This window comes from Dipodomys spectabilis, unplaced genomic scaffold (assembly GCF_019054845.1).
Source record: "Dipodomys spectabilis isolate Male_0828 unplaced genomic scaffold, ASM1905484v1 ptg000140l, whole genome shotgun sequence".
Classification (NCBI taxonomy): Eukaryota; Metazoa; Chordata; class Mammalia; order Rodentia; family Heteromyidae; genus Dipodomys; species Dipodomys spectabilis.
This window is the reverse complement of record NW_024870817.1, coordinates 9,814,866-9,832,516: the sequence shown is the minus strand read 5'-3', so window position 1 is coordinate 9,832,516 and position 17,651 is coordinate 9,814,866. Positions and strand designations below refer to the sequence as shown.

Sequence of the window (17,651 nt, the reverse complement as noted above, 5' to 3'; positions counted from 1 at the left end):
ACCTATTTTTTTTATTGTAAGGATGATATCAGAGGGGTTACATTTACATAAGGTAATGAGTACATACCTTGTTTAACTGTCTTTACTCCCTCATTTTCTCCCATCTTTCCTCCCCCCTAACTCCCCTCTCCCCCAACGTTGTAAAGTTCACTTCCAACATAGTGTCTTGTGAGTATCCCCATTGCATTGGTTCACCCTTTGTCCTTTGTCTCATCATTTTTATTCCCCTTTCTTTCCCCAAATTAGACAATTCTATATACAAGACACAGGCTACCAAAATCAAAAATAGTGACAACAGGGGATAAGCCATAGGGGGAGAGGGAAGAAATAACTTCACATAGTACATTAAAAAAGCAAAAACAGAAACAATAAAAAGCCTCTTGTTTCCATATCTTGGAGTTAATTCTGATTAGCATTTTATATGGTCATAGAGTCAATGAACATAGTTGGTGCTGGTCGTTTTAGGGTGACCTTGTTTGTGATCCTTTGGGTAAATGCCCAGGAGTGAGATTGCTGGATCATAGGGGAGCTCTATGTTGAGTCTTTTGAGGAACCTCTATACTGCTTTCCAGAGTGGTTGAACCAGTTAACATTCCCACCAACAATGTAGGAGTGTAGTAGCATTCTCTTTTGGCCACATCCCCAATGGCATCTGTTATTTGTTTTCCTGATAATGGCCATTCTAACTGACGTGAGGTGGAATCTCAATATAATTTTGATTTGCATTTCTTTGGTTCACGAGAGATGTTGAGCATTTCTTCATGTGTCTATTGGCTATTCATATTTCTTCTTCAGGTAAGTCTCTTTAATTCCTTAGCCCATTCATTAATGGGGTGGTTGTTTTCTTGAGGATTGTGTTTGGGGGGGAGGAGTTAATTTTTTGAGCTCTAGGCATATTTTTTATATGAAGCCCTTGTCTGTTGTATTGCTAATGAAGATCTCACAATCTGTGGGCTAGTTATCTTGCTAGCTATGACCTTTGCCATGCAGAAGGTCTGCAATTTAATGCAATCCTATTTATCCAGCCTTTCTTTGATTTGTTGCATTTCTGGATCTTCATTTAGGAAGTTTCAACTTGTGTCAAGGAGCCCTAGTGTATCCCCTATCTCTTCCTGTAATATTTTCAGGGTATCTGTGCTTACTTTGAGGTCTTTGATCCATTTGGAGTTGATTCTGTGCATGCACACTTTTGAGTATCTGATTGTATTTTATGTATTTTGTTGGACTGTTAGTCTTCCAAAGGAATTACATTGAGTTCTCCCTTAAATCTATCATTTCAGTTAATACGTTATGTATACTTGGATATTTATGTAGGTTTTAAAGCTACTGCTGAATTAAAATCAAATATTTAAGTCATCAGAATGACCAGTGATTTATTACAAAAACTAATCCTAATAAAATAGTTTTGTGTGTGTATATATATAACACATAGACCTTAATAAATGCATAGAACTCAAATAACTGTCTTCAATTAGAATTGAAAATTTTCTCAAAATTTTTGTGTGTTTGTTTCCTAGTTCTTTTGGGGATGTTAAACCCAGCTTTAGCACAGTTAATCATCATCCTTCCCAAATATCAAGTGAGCATAACTGCATTATTCATGTCAATAGAGAATGACTCCCTATTTTGGAATACATGAACTTATTCTCTCAAATAGTAGAGGTTAAACTGTTTAGCATATCCAGAAGACAAGTTGCTCTGAACTGAAAAATCTGAAATCCAGCTTGGAATTCACACCTATCCTACTGTCATTTGTCTTGTGAGTAGATTGATTAAAATTAGCATTGCTTCTCCATTCCTCTGTCCTTAAATGTAACAGTCTAGTTGAAGATAAAAGATTTTAGTTTGTTGTCAATGGTTCTGATTTTCAAGATCAGGTCCACAGTGGTTTATGATAGAACCCTTGGTAATTTTTTCTAATTGCCAGAATGGTCTGATATGCAATAGGCTTGTTTTTATTTTAGAGAAGGTACACCTTAGGTATGTAGCTTTGCCTTAAAGATGCATTTTTTGCTTTGTATTGTCTTTTACAACAGAATTACTGAGCAAGTTATAATGTGTTTTAAAGGACTTTCTGTGTAAACATAATAACAAAATTGTAAAGAAGAAAACTGGGCAAACGGATAAGGAAACTGGATATTGCTAGGCTCAAGGAGGTGAACATGATGGTGCAGTTCTATAATTCTAGCTAGTCCAGGGAATAAGGTTGAGATTCAAGAGTAGCCCACACAAAAGTTCTCAAGACTTGGGTTTTGGTGGTGTGTGCCTGTCATCCCAGCAACTTGAGAAGTGGAAATAAAAAGATCCAGCCTGGCCCAGACAAAAATTAAGGCCTGACTGGAAACATGAAAAAAGGACAGAGGAAGATCCTAAATTTAAACCCAATACTGTCAATAATAAAGAAATTATGGTAAAGAAGGGGGCTACAATCTTGATAAGAAATGTACTCATTATCTTGTCCATGTAATTGTAACCCCTCTGTATGGTATTTTCACAATAAAAATTTAAATTTAAAAAAGAAATTATGGTAGAAAAATTTCCAAATGCTATTTAATATATTAATATCTGAACGCATACAGCCCAGTATGGTATCAAGAATGAACTTTTTTTTTGAAAATTTGAATAATTTTAGTAAAGGAAGAGTCTAGCTACTATTAGGTAAGATTCATTCTTTTAATTAAATGAATGAAAATATACAGTTTCAGTGGTATCATAGAAACAGGCTGTTTTGTAAAAAAGAAAAATACTTAGTACCCTAAATTAGGTAGGTCTATTTGTCTTATTTCTTTCCCACCATTTTAGTTCTTTTAAACTTTTAAAAAATACTTTTATTTACTACTCAAACATGTTTTTGAAAGAGGTGGACTTTTAAACAGGTTGAAAACCATTTATTAACAATTCCCTAAATAATCACTAAAAACACCCATTATCTAAATGCAATTAAAATTGTTCTAAATTAGTAAATACGCTAGTAGTAGATTTCATATAACTTTTCTATATAACTTTTGCTTTGGATGTTTCTTTTCAACTCTTGTTTTTTGGTTAAATGTCTCATTGTACAGCTGACCTTGAACTTTAACCTGTAGCTCCAGATGGCATAAAACTCACTTTTCTCATGCCTCTGCCTCTTAAGTGCTGGGATTCTCACAGCTAGCTACAAGGTTTTTTTTGTTAGTGATTTGTATTTACTTACAATAGTAATGAATTTATTTTTAAGACAAAGCTTTAAAATACTCAATTTTTCTTCAATGTGGAATGTAATTAAAATACAATTAATATGTAATATGCATTTCAAATTCACTTGTACTATCTACTGCTTAGAAAGTAAATATGACTAATCATAATCACTTCATAATAAGCTTTCTCTAGATTTCATTTTCAGCTACATTGGAACTCTTCTCATGTTTGGGTGACAATTTGCAAGTCAGTACTCTTTAGTAATATTCTTAATTTGCTAAAGATTGAGCTTTTCATGTGAAATCATGGTATCACTTATTTTTACTTTTCTGATTTTAGAAATACTGAAGGAAGCTTAAGAGAAGTGGAACTGTGGTTCAGCTTAAGAATTATATATATTGTCTGAGAAGTCTTTTCATATTTAATTCAAACAAGGAGAAATGGTATGATTAAATAACTATATTTTTCAAAGGTTGTGCCTAACTGCCTTTGAAGGGAGTTCACTACTGTGATATTAGGAATTTTTTTTTCTTCATCATTGATCTTGGGGGGAAATTTTTACTGTATGACTTACTATTTACAACATAAATGCGGATAGAAACAGCTGTCTAGTGAGAGAATTAGCATTGCTCTCTAGGACATGCTGTTCTGCAACTCTCATGTGAATACCAGAAAAGTGGCTTCCTGTGTTAGGTACTGTTTTAATGTAGTGTAGCTCAAAGTGGTATATACATACACTGGATACCACATTGTAAGTACAATACACTAACAAATATCAGTCTGTTTAGGTGGAATGATTTCTCAGCTGTTAGGGTTGTCACAGAGCCCAAGTACATGTGTAATTTTGAGCTAGCATCATAGTGCATAGGAACCAGTGGTTGGTATATGCTGGTCATCCCATTAGAGTAGATGTGTTTGGATCTTAGTTAAATTACTAAGTACAAAATGTTTCGTGGTCCACGCCCCAAAAATGTTTACTTTTTCCCTTATACGCCCTAGAAGGAAATTTTAAACAATCACACATTTCAAATAAAATGGACATCTCATTATTCTATTTTAAAACTTCAACTGATGCATAATATTTGACTTTTCTGCATAGGTTCTTGCAAGGTCTTTCTGTGAAGAGAAACATATGTTTGTAATTATACCAGGACAAGGTAAGAGATAGGTAGATGGTCAGAAATTAGTGTTAGCTATGTCTCCTGTTATATAACAGAATTTATAAAATAAACATATCCTCCCCATATAATAGGAACTAGAAACTTCTACACAGATTTTGACTTACATTTTTTCTTAATACAGTAGTGATTACAATTATAAGAAATATAATTATGTGGTTCCAGTTTGGTAATAGCTTTAAAAAGGATTTCTGGAATTGGGACAGATACTGGCATTTCCTTCCATTTGCTTCTCTTCTGTGGTCGTGACTGTTGTCTCAGGTGTCTCCAGTAATGCGAAGACATTAAGAATGGCTGGAGCCAAGTGTGCTTCTTTCTATATGAATTTAGCTTTTCCTCCAAACCTGTCATCATTTGAGTCCTGGCAAAATAAAAATACAACTTGATTCAAACAATTTTGAAGCTTGTCTTTGACCAGATTGTGCTTATATTATCTTTCCTCACTAGTAGTGGGAGCTTTCATCCTTGGGTTTCAGGATCTCCCCAAATTCAGTCCTCCTGGGAAATTGAGATTTTTTTGTTGCTCATAAACTCAAGTTTACCACTCCTTTTCTTGAATAAACAGTGAAAAGTCTACAAGGGTACTAAGTGCCTACTGAAACTATAGCATAGCTACTCACCTAAAATACCTGTAAAGCTCTCTGCCTAAGACACTTTTTTTTTTTCTTTTTTTGGTGGTGGTGGTGGGGCCGGAACTCTGGGCCTAGGCACTGTCCCTCAGCTCTTCAGCTCAAGGCTAGCGCTCTACCAGCTTTTTCTGCTTATATGGTGCTGAGGAATCAAACCCAGGACCTCATGCATGCAAGGCAAGCACTCTACCACTGAGCCACCTTCCTAACCCTGCCTAAGGCACTTTAAAATTGTTCATTGACTAGTGCAGAATAGCAGTGCCATTTGTTACTTTTTAAGGAAAAGGAGTCATAATTTCTCGGTGACATTTGAAGACAAAACTAACCTGTAAAACCTTAAAACTAAGCTGGGTGCCAGTGGCTCATACCTGTAATCCTAACTACTCATGAGGCTGAGATCTGAGGATTGAGATTCAAAGCCAGATAGGTTGGGAAAGTCTGTGAGACTCTTATCTCCAATAAACTATTCCGAAAAGGCCAAGAGTGGCATTGTGTCTCAAATGGTAGAGTGTAGCCTTCAGCAAAAAGGAACTCAGGGACAGTGCCAGAGTTCAAGCTCTAGGACTGGCAAAACAAAAAAACTTAGAACTGTGTCTTTAAAACTAATATTTTTTGTATGCATTTGTTGTTCACTTTGGAGGGTTTTGTTGGCTTAAAATGTAAAAGAAGGATGTGACCAATTACATATTTAGTTTGATTTTTTGTAACATTTTCTTTTTGGTTCTTAACCCAGATCCCCTTAGGATAGTACAAATACAAAAATTGCATTGCTCATTTCTACATTATGTAAATAATTTGGATATTTATTTATTTGTGTAGTGTTTTCCATAATAAGATATTTTTCTTCAAATTTTTGAACCTCAGAAATTCAGCTGGACTAAATCCTGATCTGTGATTGCCACTGTATAAATTACCACCACCATGTGAATGTAGAAACTATGATATAAGAGTAATAGTTTTACCAGAAGAAATTGACAATTTTTTTTCTTTTTTGAGGTCTACTTATTATCCTGGGGAAAAAACTACAAAAGAAAGAAGTGACAGTATTGTAAGTATTCGTTACATTATTTTTATGTGATTTTAATTCATACTCAACCAAGCTGTTACAAAAGTCTGACTACATGCTCTAATCAAACCAGTTAATAAAGCAAATCAGTTATCTGTATATTTACACACAGTATTAGACATTTAAAGCCCCAATTAAATTCATACTAATTTAACAACACCTCCAGCCTTCCCACGAATTGTAATGGTGTTTCTTTCCATGTATTTCTATAGCATCAAGTACCTCACATTTTGTGTTTATTGCTAAGTACAAAATTTATAGCGTAAAAAAACATTAAGCATCATATGATAAGTTTACAAACTGTATAGCTTGGATAAGATTTGCTAATACAAAAGTGGGCTCTTGTCAACTTTAGAGATTTTTAGATGTTGAAATTCAAGTATTAAAAACAAAACCAAGGGGCTGGGAAGGTGGCTTAGTGGTAGAGCACTTGCCTTGCATGCATGAGGCCCTGGGTTCAATTCCTCAGCACCACATAAGCAAAAAGAAAAAAGCCGGAGTGGTGCTGTGGCTCAAGTGGTAGAGCGCTAGCCTTGAGCTGAAGAGCTGATGGACAGTGCCCAGGCCCCCCAGAGTTCAGGCCCCACGACCGGACCCAAAAATAAAAAAATAAAAACAAAACCAAAAACTCCTGTCTCTGGATAAAAAGTATACTAATGAGCTTTTCTTCATTTTAAATGCAGAAAAAAATCCTATAAAAGTTGTTATCAGAAACATAATTAAGTTCTTAAACTCCAGGTTTGGTTTTAATATTTAATGGCTGTTTTGGCCATTGCTTTTGACAATTAATATAATAGGTCCTCAATAAATAATACCACAAAGCAAAGTCATTAAAAAAAACTTCTTACTCATATTGTCTTAGAATGGTGTTTCAAAAATAACTTTGAATTCCCAGAACTCAACGTGGTACTTTGGGGTTTTTTTTCAGTTCTATCCTATATTCAAATTGTTTTTTTGTAGGTGAGGAAAAAGTTAAAATATGAATAGCTATGGATAGCTTCTGTATTAACACAATAGTTATAAAAATTTGGAATATATATAGGTGATGACTTTGAATTTAGTGACTAAATTCATCTTATCTCAAGATCAGTTTCTCAAAACCCAAAACAAATTAAGCATTTCTTAAAACAAAAATGCACCTATATGAAAAAATTAGAATTTTACCAGATGTAGTCTGTTCTCAGGCTGTGAATGCAGCAATTTATAAAAGCAGTGATTTTTGCCTGATATGCATGCTTCAAGCTATTTTTGTATCGCGACTTCAATGGATACCTCACTACTCCAGTTTTATATAATAGGCAGGCTTTCAGGAAAAGCCTTGTCTTTTTCAAACCAAATACACATTTCTCTGTGTTCTTTATAAAAATATGCAGTTGTTAGATAGTAAAGAAAAAAGTAAATACCTTAAAAATTAAGAAAAGTGAGGGAGAGAGGTAAGCTGGGAGGGGTGGGTAAGAAGGAATGTTGAAGGGGTGGTCACATTGATCAAGACACACTCTATTCATAAACTGCTTTGTTGAATAGCAACTCCTTTGTACAACTATTTAGAGATGAAAATATTTTTTAAATAAGCTCTCTATATTTTTATATCTTAAAAAAAAATTTAATGCGTACAGTTCCCCATCTTAACCTCCCCCAGGTGAAAAAAAAAACAGTACTGATTATAAATTTTTCTTTTGTATTTAATGCAGTGAATGTGTACACAACATTTCCATTGAACTAAACATCTGAAATCCAATACAAGGAAACAAATTAGTTGACTGTTAATGGTTACTATTCACATCTGAGGTTGTAGAATATCAGCCTTATAATATCTGAGTAGACATTGTCAACACAAATCTCACACAAGATATAATCAAAGGTTAATCCAAAACACATTGTCTCAGTAAACTTTAGTAACAGCTGCATAAAATAGTAGTATGTTTTTGCAACAAACAGTGATAATATGCAGATGTAAGCATGACATTTTTAAACATGATGCACTAAATAATTGTTTTTGACCTCAATATGCTCTATCTGTAGAAAGGGAATTTAATTGACATTCTTTCCAGCATAGTATAAATAGATCAAAATAGTTCTATTTTAAGAAATACTATTTAACAACATATCTCTAAAATAAAAATACTTTAAAAATCAGCTTCGATGAGATTTAAAGAATCTTCTTAGATTGAAATATATTTCTTGCTTTCTACTTTTCTGTTTTCCATCATTACCCTGACCTCTTTATTAATAAAGTAGTGCAAAACATTATCTGCAGCAATCTCAACTGAGATTAATCCCCGAGCAAGTCAGTGAAGTAAGACATTGTTACACATCGAATTATTTCTTCCTCCAGAGGTTATGTTCCTTAATACATCAGGGAGTTAGTTAAGTATAAAAGCTATGATAAGTCTTGGGATTGCAGTGTTTTAAGTATAGATTCTGTGGTAAGTACTGAAATGTTTTTAACATAACCCCACATAAGCAGTTTATCTTACAAAACAATATTTCATGCATTCATATTATCAAGAATGATGGCCTTTTTTCTTAAATGAATGTAATGAAATGTTGTCATAGCACACTGCATTCTTTTTACACAAAAAAAAACACAAAAATCGAAGTATGCATTAAAGCATTTTAGTAACCTAATAAGACAGCAGATACTTTTTTTCATTGAACATTTGAGATTGAACATTTAGATGCACAAAAGTATAATTTACCAAAAGCAGTATGAGTTTCATTTGCTACTATGTATAACAACTGAATTGGTTGGTGACTAACTCGGTATAAATTAAAGCAGTGGTAAATATAAAACTTTAGATAGGCAATCACTTATAAACCTGGCAGTATTTACGTTACATAGTTCTGGAGAGATTTTAAGGTTTTAGATGGAATGATAGAAGGCTCATTAAGTTTATTAAGTTTGCTTTACAGGATCTAAGATTGTCTTGAGGGTAAATATACCTGAATTTATTAGCTTAAAACCAACCTAATCATATGTTAGTAATTTGCACAGGAGTGAAAGTCAGGATCTAAGTTAATTCGAATTGTATCTATGATTACAGCTTTGGGATTTCCCCTTTTTGAATATAAAACATAGAAAATGGTAATGGATTTTCAGATAAAAAATAGTGACATTTAAAAAAAATTCTAAAATCAAACTATTTTATGTAGATTTAATCAGAACACAATAATGTGTATCTTCCAGTGTTATCACCCTTACAGTTTTCTCTGACATATTAATTACCCATAGCTAACAAGGCTTTCAAAGACTACTAGCAATACCTTTATCAATTCCGTACAATGGAAGTATATTTTCAAAAACATACGCCTTTATACACTATTTATAAATTTTCAATCATGATAAAAAGGCAAAATAAATACGAAGCAGAAAGGAAATTCTGCTGAGGCTGAAAGCTTTTTCTTTTATCTTCCCAAACAGATGCTGGTCTCCTCAGTTCTGTGAGCTGGCTAGCCAAGATTGTTTTTCTTCCTTTTATATGGGCTATGAGAAGGATCTGGTTTCAGCTCTTGGTATTGCACCTGTTTAAACAGAGTTCAGAGAAAGACTGGTCAGGTGGCCACTTTCTGAGGAAGTTGACAAGCAAAGGAATGAGAGACTGCTTGGAGGGGAAAGTACTCTCTCGAGGCTGAATGGGATCTCCAGCTAGGATACAGAAAACAGTACAGTGTTAGAGCTAGAATCAGAAGGAAAAACCTGCCAGCGATTTCATGAATCCTTATGTGAACTTAGTGTTAGAGTCTTCAATAACCATAACATTACATTAAAAGAAAAATCATCTCAATCTAATTTTGAAAGATTAGACAATGATTCTACACTTTGTTGAATAATCATATCTTTTCAGCCCACTGTTTAGTTGCAGTAATACCACTTTCGTTGGATATACATAACTTCCTGGATTTTTTTTATAAAGTATTTTTTACTCAGTTGATGGTAGTAGGCTCTAACTCCTCTAGGATATGCCTTAGTATTCAAAAGGTAGTCAACTTCTTCCTCATCTATCTGATTTTGAAATTATGGGTCAGCATGCATCTTTTGTTTGTGTGATATGGACAAATAGTTTGTGGAAAAATGGTTTCTTTTATAAAAACCCAAACCTACCAGATGTCACTTACCGTCTAAAAATATTCCTATGCTCAGTGGGAGCTAGTGGCTCACGCCTGTAATCCTAGTTACCTACGAGGCTGAGATCTGAGGATCACAGTTCAAAGCCAGCCTTATCTCCAGTTAATCACCAGAAATGACTCAAAGTGGTAAAGCACTAGCCTTGAGCAAAAGAGCTCAAGGACGTGGCCAGGCCCTAAGTTCAAGCCTCATAATTGAAAAAAAAAATATATATATATATATATATATAATATATATGTATATTATATATTCCTATTCTCCCCTCAGGTCATGATGATGTCCTTTTCAGTTGACCTTAGCTTGGAGGAGGATTCTCCCCAAGATTATTGGTAGGTTTTTTTGGAACCTAAATATATTTAGTCAGTTTCCCAGAGGAACAGATAAACAGAATAAGAGTAGATTATATGAAAAATCTACTAGCATTTGAAAGTTATTGGTTATTTGAAAGTTTTTTTTCTGATTGGTAAAATCTGCTGTAGGATTTATTAACTTACCTGATTAAAGCCTTTCACATTAAAAGGATTTAAAAGTTAAAATCCAGTGCCACACTACATTAAATAGCAGTAATAATAATGAAACCTACATACCACTTGTACATCTGAAGGAACTCTGGAAAGGAAGTCAAGTAGTTCATTGTTATCAATTGCATATGGGCTCCGAAGCTTTTTTGTAAATTTATTGATGCCTAAAAAAAAAGTGATAGGTCAAATATTACTGAGATCCATAGTTTGTGACTGCTCTGAAGATCTAGCTTGTATATAGGCTTATTGAGAAACCAAGGCTTCTTTCTCCATCTAGCTCCACCCTTTCTCCTACCATTTTCCTCATTCTCTCCCCTTCTTCCAGTGGCTGCTTTTTCTCTCTGCATTTTAGTAGCTCCTTCCCATCAGGCAAGGCTATTTGGATGGAAGAACTGAGCAATATTGTGCTTTTTCTCTCTTTGTTAGGGTTTAGAAAACACATTTTCTTTCTTGTTTTATCTGTGATGAAGTTTGGCTTCAGATTGTTTAGTCAAGACCATCTAATTTTGGGGGTGGGATGTTATATATAAATGCTTATTATAATACAAACATCTAGAAAATGCATAACCTTGATTATTTTCAAGCCTGTAATGAAAGATGGATTGCTGCAGCTCTTAGAAAAGATAACACTGGTTGAAGAAACTGAGGCATAAGCCAGAGCATCTTGGCCCTTGATGTAGTTCATCAAAACTTAGGTCTTCGATTTCTGGACAGTATTTCAGCAGTCACCTACCACTGAAGTAATACTGTTTAATTCTTATTTCATCCGATGAAACACATACTTTTAAGACAACTACCAAATAAGGCCACTGCAGATTACATGGCCAGATGTCTCCAGTGAGCTGCAGTTTCTAAAAATCTGGAAAGGGAAAGTCTTACTTATCACAAGAGATACAGCAAGTCTAACCATAAGTATTTAGGTGATACTAACAAAACAGTGTTGCTTTAAATATCAGAAAAAGGAATGAAAGTGAGTGAAAGTCTACAGTTTCAGAGAAATGGAAATAAAACCATTTGAGAAGGATGCTGGAACACACTTCCTCCTAAACGGAGCCTATGTGCATAAGAATTGTTGGCACACAGCAAAATTGCATTAAAAATTACCTTTAAAGGTAGGTTTTTGTAGAAGCGTTCTTATTTAGCAGGTTTGCATGTATGTGTGTTTATTTTGGGTTTGTTTGGGGTTTTTTTTGTTAGTTTGTTGGTCCCTGAGCTCCTAAGTATCAACAGTCCTTTTCCTGAATCCTAAAGGTGACCTCTTAAGTAAGGAGTTCTGGATAAGTACCATGTTTACATAGACTTCCACAAGATAAAGTACCATAGCACAAACAATACTTTCTTAAACACACTATATGGATCAAAATGCCTCTGTTAGTGTATAAGTGGTGAAAATAAATCAGAGTGATATCTAGACAAAAGTCACACTTTTATATATGAAGAATCTGCACAACTGCGTGTTTGTAGTATGATGGAGCCTAGGGTGATGGATAAGAAAAATGCATCTTGAAAGTAGATCTAAATCTTTATACTGATGTGATTTTTAACTGACTTGTCTCTTTTCATCATGGAATAGCTACATGACCATAAATACAAGAAAGTGCTGGCAGTATAACTCATACCTTAAAAATAGTTTATTCTTAGCAGCTACAACAGTTTTTAGAAAAGAAAAAGAAAGGTCTTACTTACCCCAGACAAGGACAATGTATCTCAGTGGGATGAAGTACAGGATGACTGTGAACATACAGAGGGCTACAATGGCCAGCCAACTTAAGAATGGGACAGTCCAGTTGAAAGTACTGAATGAAAAATTAACACATCAGGGATCTGAGCACTTCACACCTTTTTTCAAACAAAAATTAAAATAACTGATTCTGACTGACTTGGGATCTAGTTAATTTGCATTTCTCTATGGAGTAAAAGCCAATTATAGTATACTGTCAGAGGACGCAGGTTACTCGTAAGCTCTTCTACTCCCAAGTATAGCATCTGATGGCATTACACTACTTTGATGCCTTCCAAATGGTTAAAATTGTTTTTCTACTGCTAAAATGAGTATCTAGCATTAAAATTGTGTACAATGGAATGCTTCAAGGCCTACCATTTTCAGTATCCCCTACACATTCTCAGTATCCCCCAATACTGGGAATGCTTCCAGTAATTATCGAGCATGCATTTCTTACAGGTTTGTGTAAACCCTCTGAATTTTAGATGTCATTTAAGGACTCACTTCCTACTTAGCTATGTTTCACATGAAACTGGAAATCAGAAAAAGAGGACAAAGGGGCTGGGAAGGTGGCTCAGTGGTAGAACGCTTGCCTTGCATGCATGAGGCCCTGGGTTCGATTCCTCAGTACCACATAAGCAGAAAAAAAAAGCCAGAAGTGGCGCTGTGGCTCAAGTGGTAGAGCGCTAGCCTTGAGCTGAAGAGCTGAGGGACAGTGCCCAGGCCCAGAGTTCAGGTCCCATGACCAGACCCCCCCCCAAAAAAAAAGAGAGAGAAAGAAAAAGAGGACAAAGGAGTTAGTTTAGTACAACTAAACTTGCTAACATTGCCTTTTTCCCCAGAAGTATATGGATAATTAAAAATGAAGTCAGCATTGCTTACTCTTTTGCATGTATATGTCTGGCATAGGAGGGCTATAGTATATAGTGATTTTTGTGAGAAAACTGTAAAGGAGTTCAAGCCAGAAAAGTGTGACTAATAGTAGGCAGTGTTGCTGTACTGCTGGTAATTGAAATTGTGAAGGGCTGGACAAGAGAAGGCTAGTATTGGCAGTAACTTTGTAACAAGCACAGAACCAAGGTCAAGGACCAGAAGCAGTGGAGTTACAATAAGATGATTAAGGAAATGGAAATGCAAAATAATTTAATGGAACAAAAAGTAAAATGGAAGCAATAAAAATGAGGTAGAGAATCAGGAATATGGAGAATGGAAAGACAAAACTTTTTTTGTAAAATTTCTGTGGTTAATCTGATAATTTTTAAGAGTGAGTAACAAAATCACATATGAATAGAATTGACTATGGAGGGGCTGGGAAGGTGGCTCAGTGGTAGACCCCTTGCCTTGTCCTGGGTTCGATTCCTCAGCACCACATAAGCAAAAAGAAAAAAGCCAGAAGTGGCGCTGTGGCTCAAGTGGTAGAGCGCTAGCCTTGAGCTGAAGAGCTGAGGGACAGCGCCCAGGCCCAGAATTCAGGCCTCACGACTGTAACCTCCCCCCCCCCCCCAGAAAAAAAAAGAAAAAGAAATGACTGTGGAGCCTGCAATGGGTGAATACATAAATCATGGCACACTATGGCATTCTTTGAAATCTTAATGTTAACTACCAGAAAGAAACTAACATTATGTTCATTGACTTAGCATGACAATTTAACAAAAAGCTTGCAGGTTTTGAGCACAGTTTCAAAGACTAGATTCCATTATATGATTTTAGTTGCATCAACCCCTACTCCTCAGTTTCTTCCTGTATAACATAAGAAGAGCTTTCCATCTAGAGTTGCATACTTAAAGGTCATATTATAGCCAGGCTTGTAATTCTAGTTACAGAAGAAGGCAGAGGTAGGAGAACACAAATTTTGAGGCCAGCCCTGGCAAAATTTGAGGCCATTCTTGGCTAAGTTCCAGAGACCTTATCTTAGAACAAAAGAAAGGCTGAAGACATTGCTCAAGTGATGAGCACTTGAAAGCACTTGATTCAGTCCCAAGTCTACATGAAAAAAGGGCAACAACAGTGTTACTGTTAGAAATAATCAACTCTAGTAGGATTCTGAAGTATGATATTTCTTTCAAGGCATTAAGAAGGGCTCCAAAGACACTTCAGAATAATAGGAAATTGTACATGATGCAGATAAATGTTCATGTTTAATTTTGCTTTCCTATTTGTCACTTGGAGTAGGATGTTCTGATTAAGTTTTATTTAAAAAAAAAACAAAAAACTGCTAGCCAGGCACTAGTGGCGCATACTTGTAATCCTAGCTACAGAGGAGGCTGAGATCTGAGGATCACTTTTCAAAGCCAACCCTGGGCAGAAAAGTCTGTGAATCTCCAATAAACCACTAGAAAACCAGAATGCCGCTGTGGCTCAAGCAGTAGAGCTCTTGCCTTGAGCTGAAGAGTGCAGGGACAGTGCCCAACCTAAGTTCAAGCCCCATGACCAACCAAAAAAAAAAAAACCTCTAAGAAATTTCATTCACAAACTAACACTTAAGAGTTGTTCCTGGGCTGGGAAGGTGCTCAGTGGTAGAGTGCTTGCCTTGCATGCATGAGGCCCTATGTTCAATTCCTCAGCACCACATATAGCAGAAAAAGCCAGAAGTGGTGCTGTGACCCTAGTGGTAGGGAACTAGCCTTGAGCTGCAGAGCTAAAGGACAGCGCCCAGGCCCAAAGTTAAGGCTCCAAAACCGGCAAAAAAAAAAAAAAAAGAGTTGTTCCTTAGCTTTATGGTAAAGTGCTTATTCCAGGTTTTGTGGCTCATCACCTGTTTTACTAGAAAAAAATTTTTTTTAGTACAGATCCATAGTTGAGTCTCTGATTTGCATGATTTCAGTAACCCTTAGAAGTCAGGCTTTTTTCTTTGCTTCCTTCCTTTCTTTGAGATGGTCTCATACTGAAGTTTAAGCTGGCCTCAAACTCTCAATCCTTCTGCCTCTGCCTCTCCCTCCTATGTGAAGGGATTACAGATATTTGTCACCATACCCAGCTAGAGGCTGGCTTCTCTGTATTTGATCTTTCTCTTATGGTCAACATCAGTACCTAGTAACTGTCAGCAAGTGAAGGATCATGACCTCTCTCCTTGATGGACACTGGTTCTTTCCTTGATTTTTGTGAAAATAGAAGGCTGAGAGTCCGCTTGCTTTCCTGTGGCTCAGTTCAGAGATACCCATCACACTACTCCATGTGTGAAGGCATTTCAATCAGAAAACCTTCTTTTTGGGCAGAGCCACTGAAGGACTCCGTATTGGAAGGACAAATGGTAAAGAATTCTCACCATGTAGCTAAAGGTGGGTAGGTGGAAAAGGCTTGCCCTTTTTCTTTTCCACACTCTGCATTATGAAATCTAAATCAAGAAAACGCTCTTTTCCCAAGATAGTTCTGGAATGATTATTTAGTAACAAGATGTGGTATTTATAATAGAGACTTGATTTTTGTGCTTAAAGATTGCATCTGAATCTGCTTTCTTGATGTGTTTTGGAATTACAGTTTTATTATTGTTATGCAGAAAAGATGGTGCCTACAGGACTCACTAGCTGTTATTACTATACTTGTATCTTAGCATGGCAAATTCTACAACATCAGGATTTCCCCAAGACTGTTCTAACCACAAGCATCCAGTCTTAATCCTTCTTCTGACCATCAGATTTTGTAGCCAAACATCTGTTCAGAACTCTCCAACCACACACAATTACAAATTTGTCTTTTCTCATTCAAGCATTCATTAGCATATATTGTAGTCCCAGAGAATTGTCCAAAAGTTAGGGCTTCATACCTAATACTTAATAATAAAGTATGTGGGGCAAGGGAACATTCTTAGGGATACAAATAACACAAAAGAAGAGAGAAAAGACATAGGAATGTATCTTTCTTTACAAGTCAGACTAAGTTGCTTAGAGGCACATTTGAGAATGAGAGGAAGGCTGTTTTCTCTAAGGTAATAATAGAAGAAAGTGGAAACTCAGCACACATGCATATGTGAAAACATATTAAATAAAAAAATTATCCAACATAAAATGCATTATCCCTTGCAATGTGAAAGGCACCAGATGAATGACTCTACCTTTAGTTTAAATAATTTACTCCTTTCAAATTCTGTGTATGTCTTACATTTAAATATGCAGGAAACTTTTGGTTTGGATGATAAACAATGCATAGATATATGAAACTAAAACAAAACGTGGTTTTTCCAGATATACAACACCATTTTTTGAATAGGTCATTAGGAATTGTTATATAGGCCACTTTTCACATATCTTTAACTCATAATCAATTATAAATCTACCTTTTTGTAAGTAAACAATGGTTTTCATTGATCAAGATGCATTGTATTCATAAACTGCTCTGTTAGAAACTAAAATGTATAAATAAAACTTAAAATAGAGCACAATGTAAAATTAAGAAAGTGTCTTAATTTCAATATTTTTAAAAATTAAAGGGATTCTATTTTTATTTTAAAAATTTGATGATTTCTAAATGATAAAACATTGGCTTATTAATTTCAGCTGTTTAAAAAATTAAGGATTATTACAATTAGTACCAATTCTGTAATTTAGAAAATCCTGATCAGAATAACTAGAATAATAATAAAATGCAGGTATCTGATTACCTGAATCCTTGTTTTGTTTGCTTTTTCCTTATATCAGGATTTTGTATTTAAGAACAGTCTTTCACTGTGAAAAATGTGCTAAAATTTAGGACAGTGTTATTTCTTCAAAACTAACTTCTTTCCAACCAATATGTTCTCCATTTCAGGAAGGAAATTGACAGAACTTCCATAAAACCAAAGACTGGCAGAAACAAAGTAAATAATGATGAAACTAAGCTACAGATCACCCAGAAGAAGTATCTCCTTCCAAAAAAAAAAAACTGTGGCATTTCACTCTCTGAGAAACAAATGGAAATCCTGTCCCATAGAAGGCCAAGGCTTACATGTCAGCATCACTTACTTTTTTATCCTTTCGCCAAAGGAAGCCACTTCATCTAGGATGTTCTGGACACTAACACATACCTCTTGGATGGCATAGATTTTATTTATAAATCCCTTTTTTTCACTGTCCTAAAATTAAATAAGAAATTCTGTATGAGTAAAAGGTATTCTTTATAAAGTGCTTGGATTCTTTGGGTTTTTTATCTGTGGATAGATAAATAGATGATTGGAGCTTATAAAATTTTCAAAAGAAAGATCATGAAAAAGGATAATCAGCATTATGGACCCACACAATATTGAACTTGAATTCTGT

The 17,651-nt window shown here is 35.2% G+C and overlaps 1 protein-coding gene and 1 long non-coding RNA gene across 11 annotated transcripts in view; one reads left to right on the top strand and one right to left on the bottom strand.

Moving 5' to 3' along the window:
- The first annotated feature begins 1,695 nt into the window (after positions 1–1,695).
- LOC122117161 lies at positions 1,696–17,306 on the top strand. Of its 3 annotated transcripts, none has more exons than XR_006149102.1 (4): positions 1,696–3,423; positions 3,517–4,334; positions 5,981–6,032; positions 17,164–17,306. It is a non-coding gene; the product is annotated as an uncharacterized LOC122117161 (long non-coding RNA). The 3 variants fall into 3 exon arrangements; XR_006149101.1 differs by having other exon boundaries at positions 1,696–3,620; positions 4,277–4,334; XR_006149100.1 differs by having other exon boundaries at positions 1,696–4,334.
- Mctp1 (multiple C2 and transmembrane domain containing 1) overlaps positions 7,719–17,651 on the bottom strand; it is a 415,812-nt gene continuing 405,879 nt past the window's right edge. For all 8 annotated transcript variants that reach the window (XM_042690819.1, XM_042690817.1, XM_042690815.1 and 5 more), the window contains 4 exons: positions 17,358–17,467; positions 12,384–12,493; positions 10,764–10,861; positions 7,719–9,572 (listed from right to left, as the gene is read on the bottom strand). In XM_042690819.1, the coding sequence (XP_042546753.1) occupies positions 9,501–9,572; positions 10,764–10,861; positions 12,384–12,493; positions 17,358–17,467 (390 nt within the window). In that variant the 3' untranslated portion in view covers positions 7,719–9,500. The remainder of the gene's footprint in view (positions 9,573–10,763; positions 10,862–12,383; positions 12,494–17,357; positions 17,468–17,651) is intronic.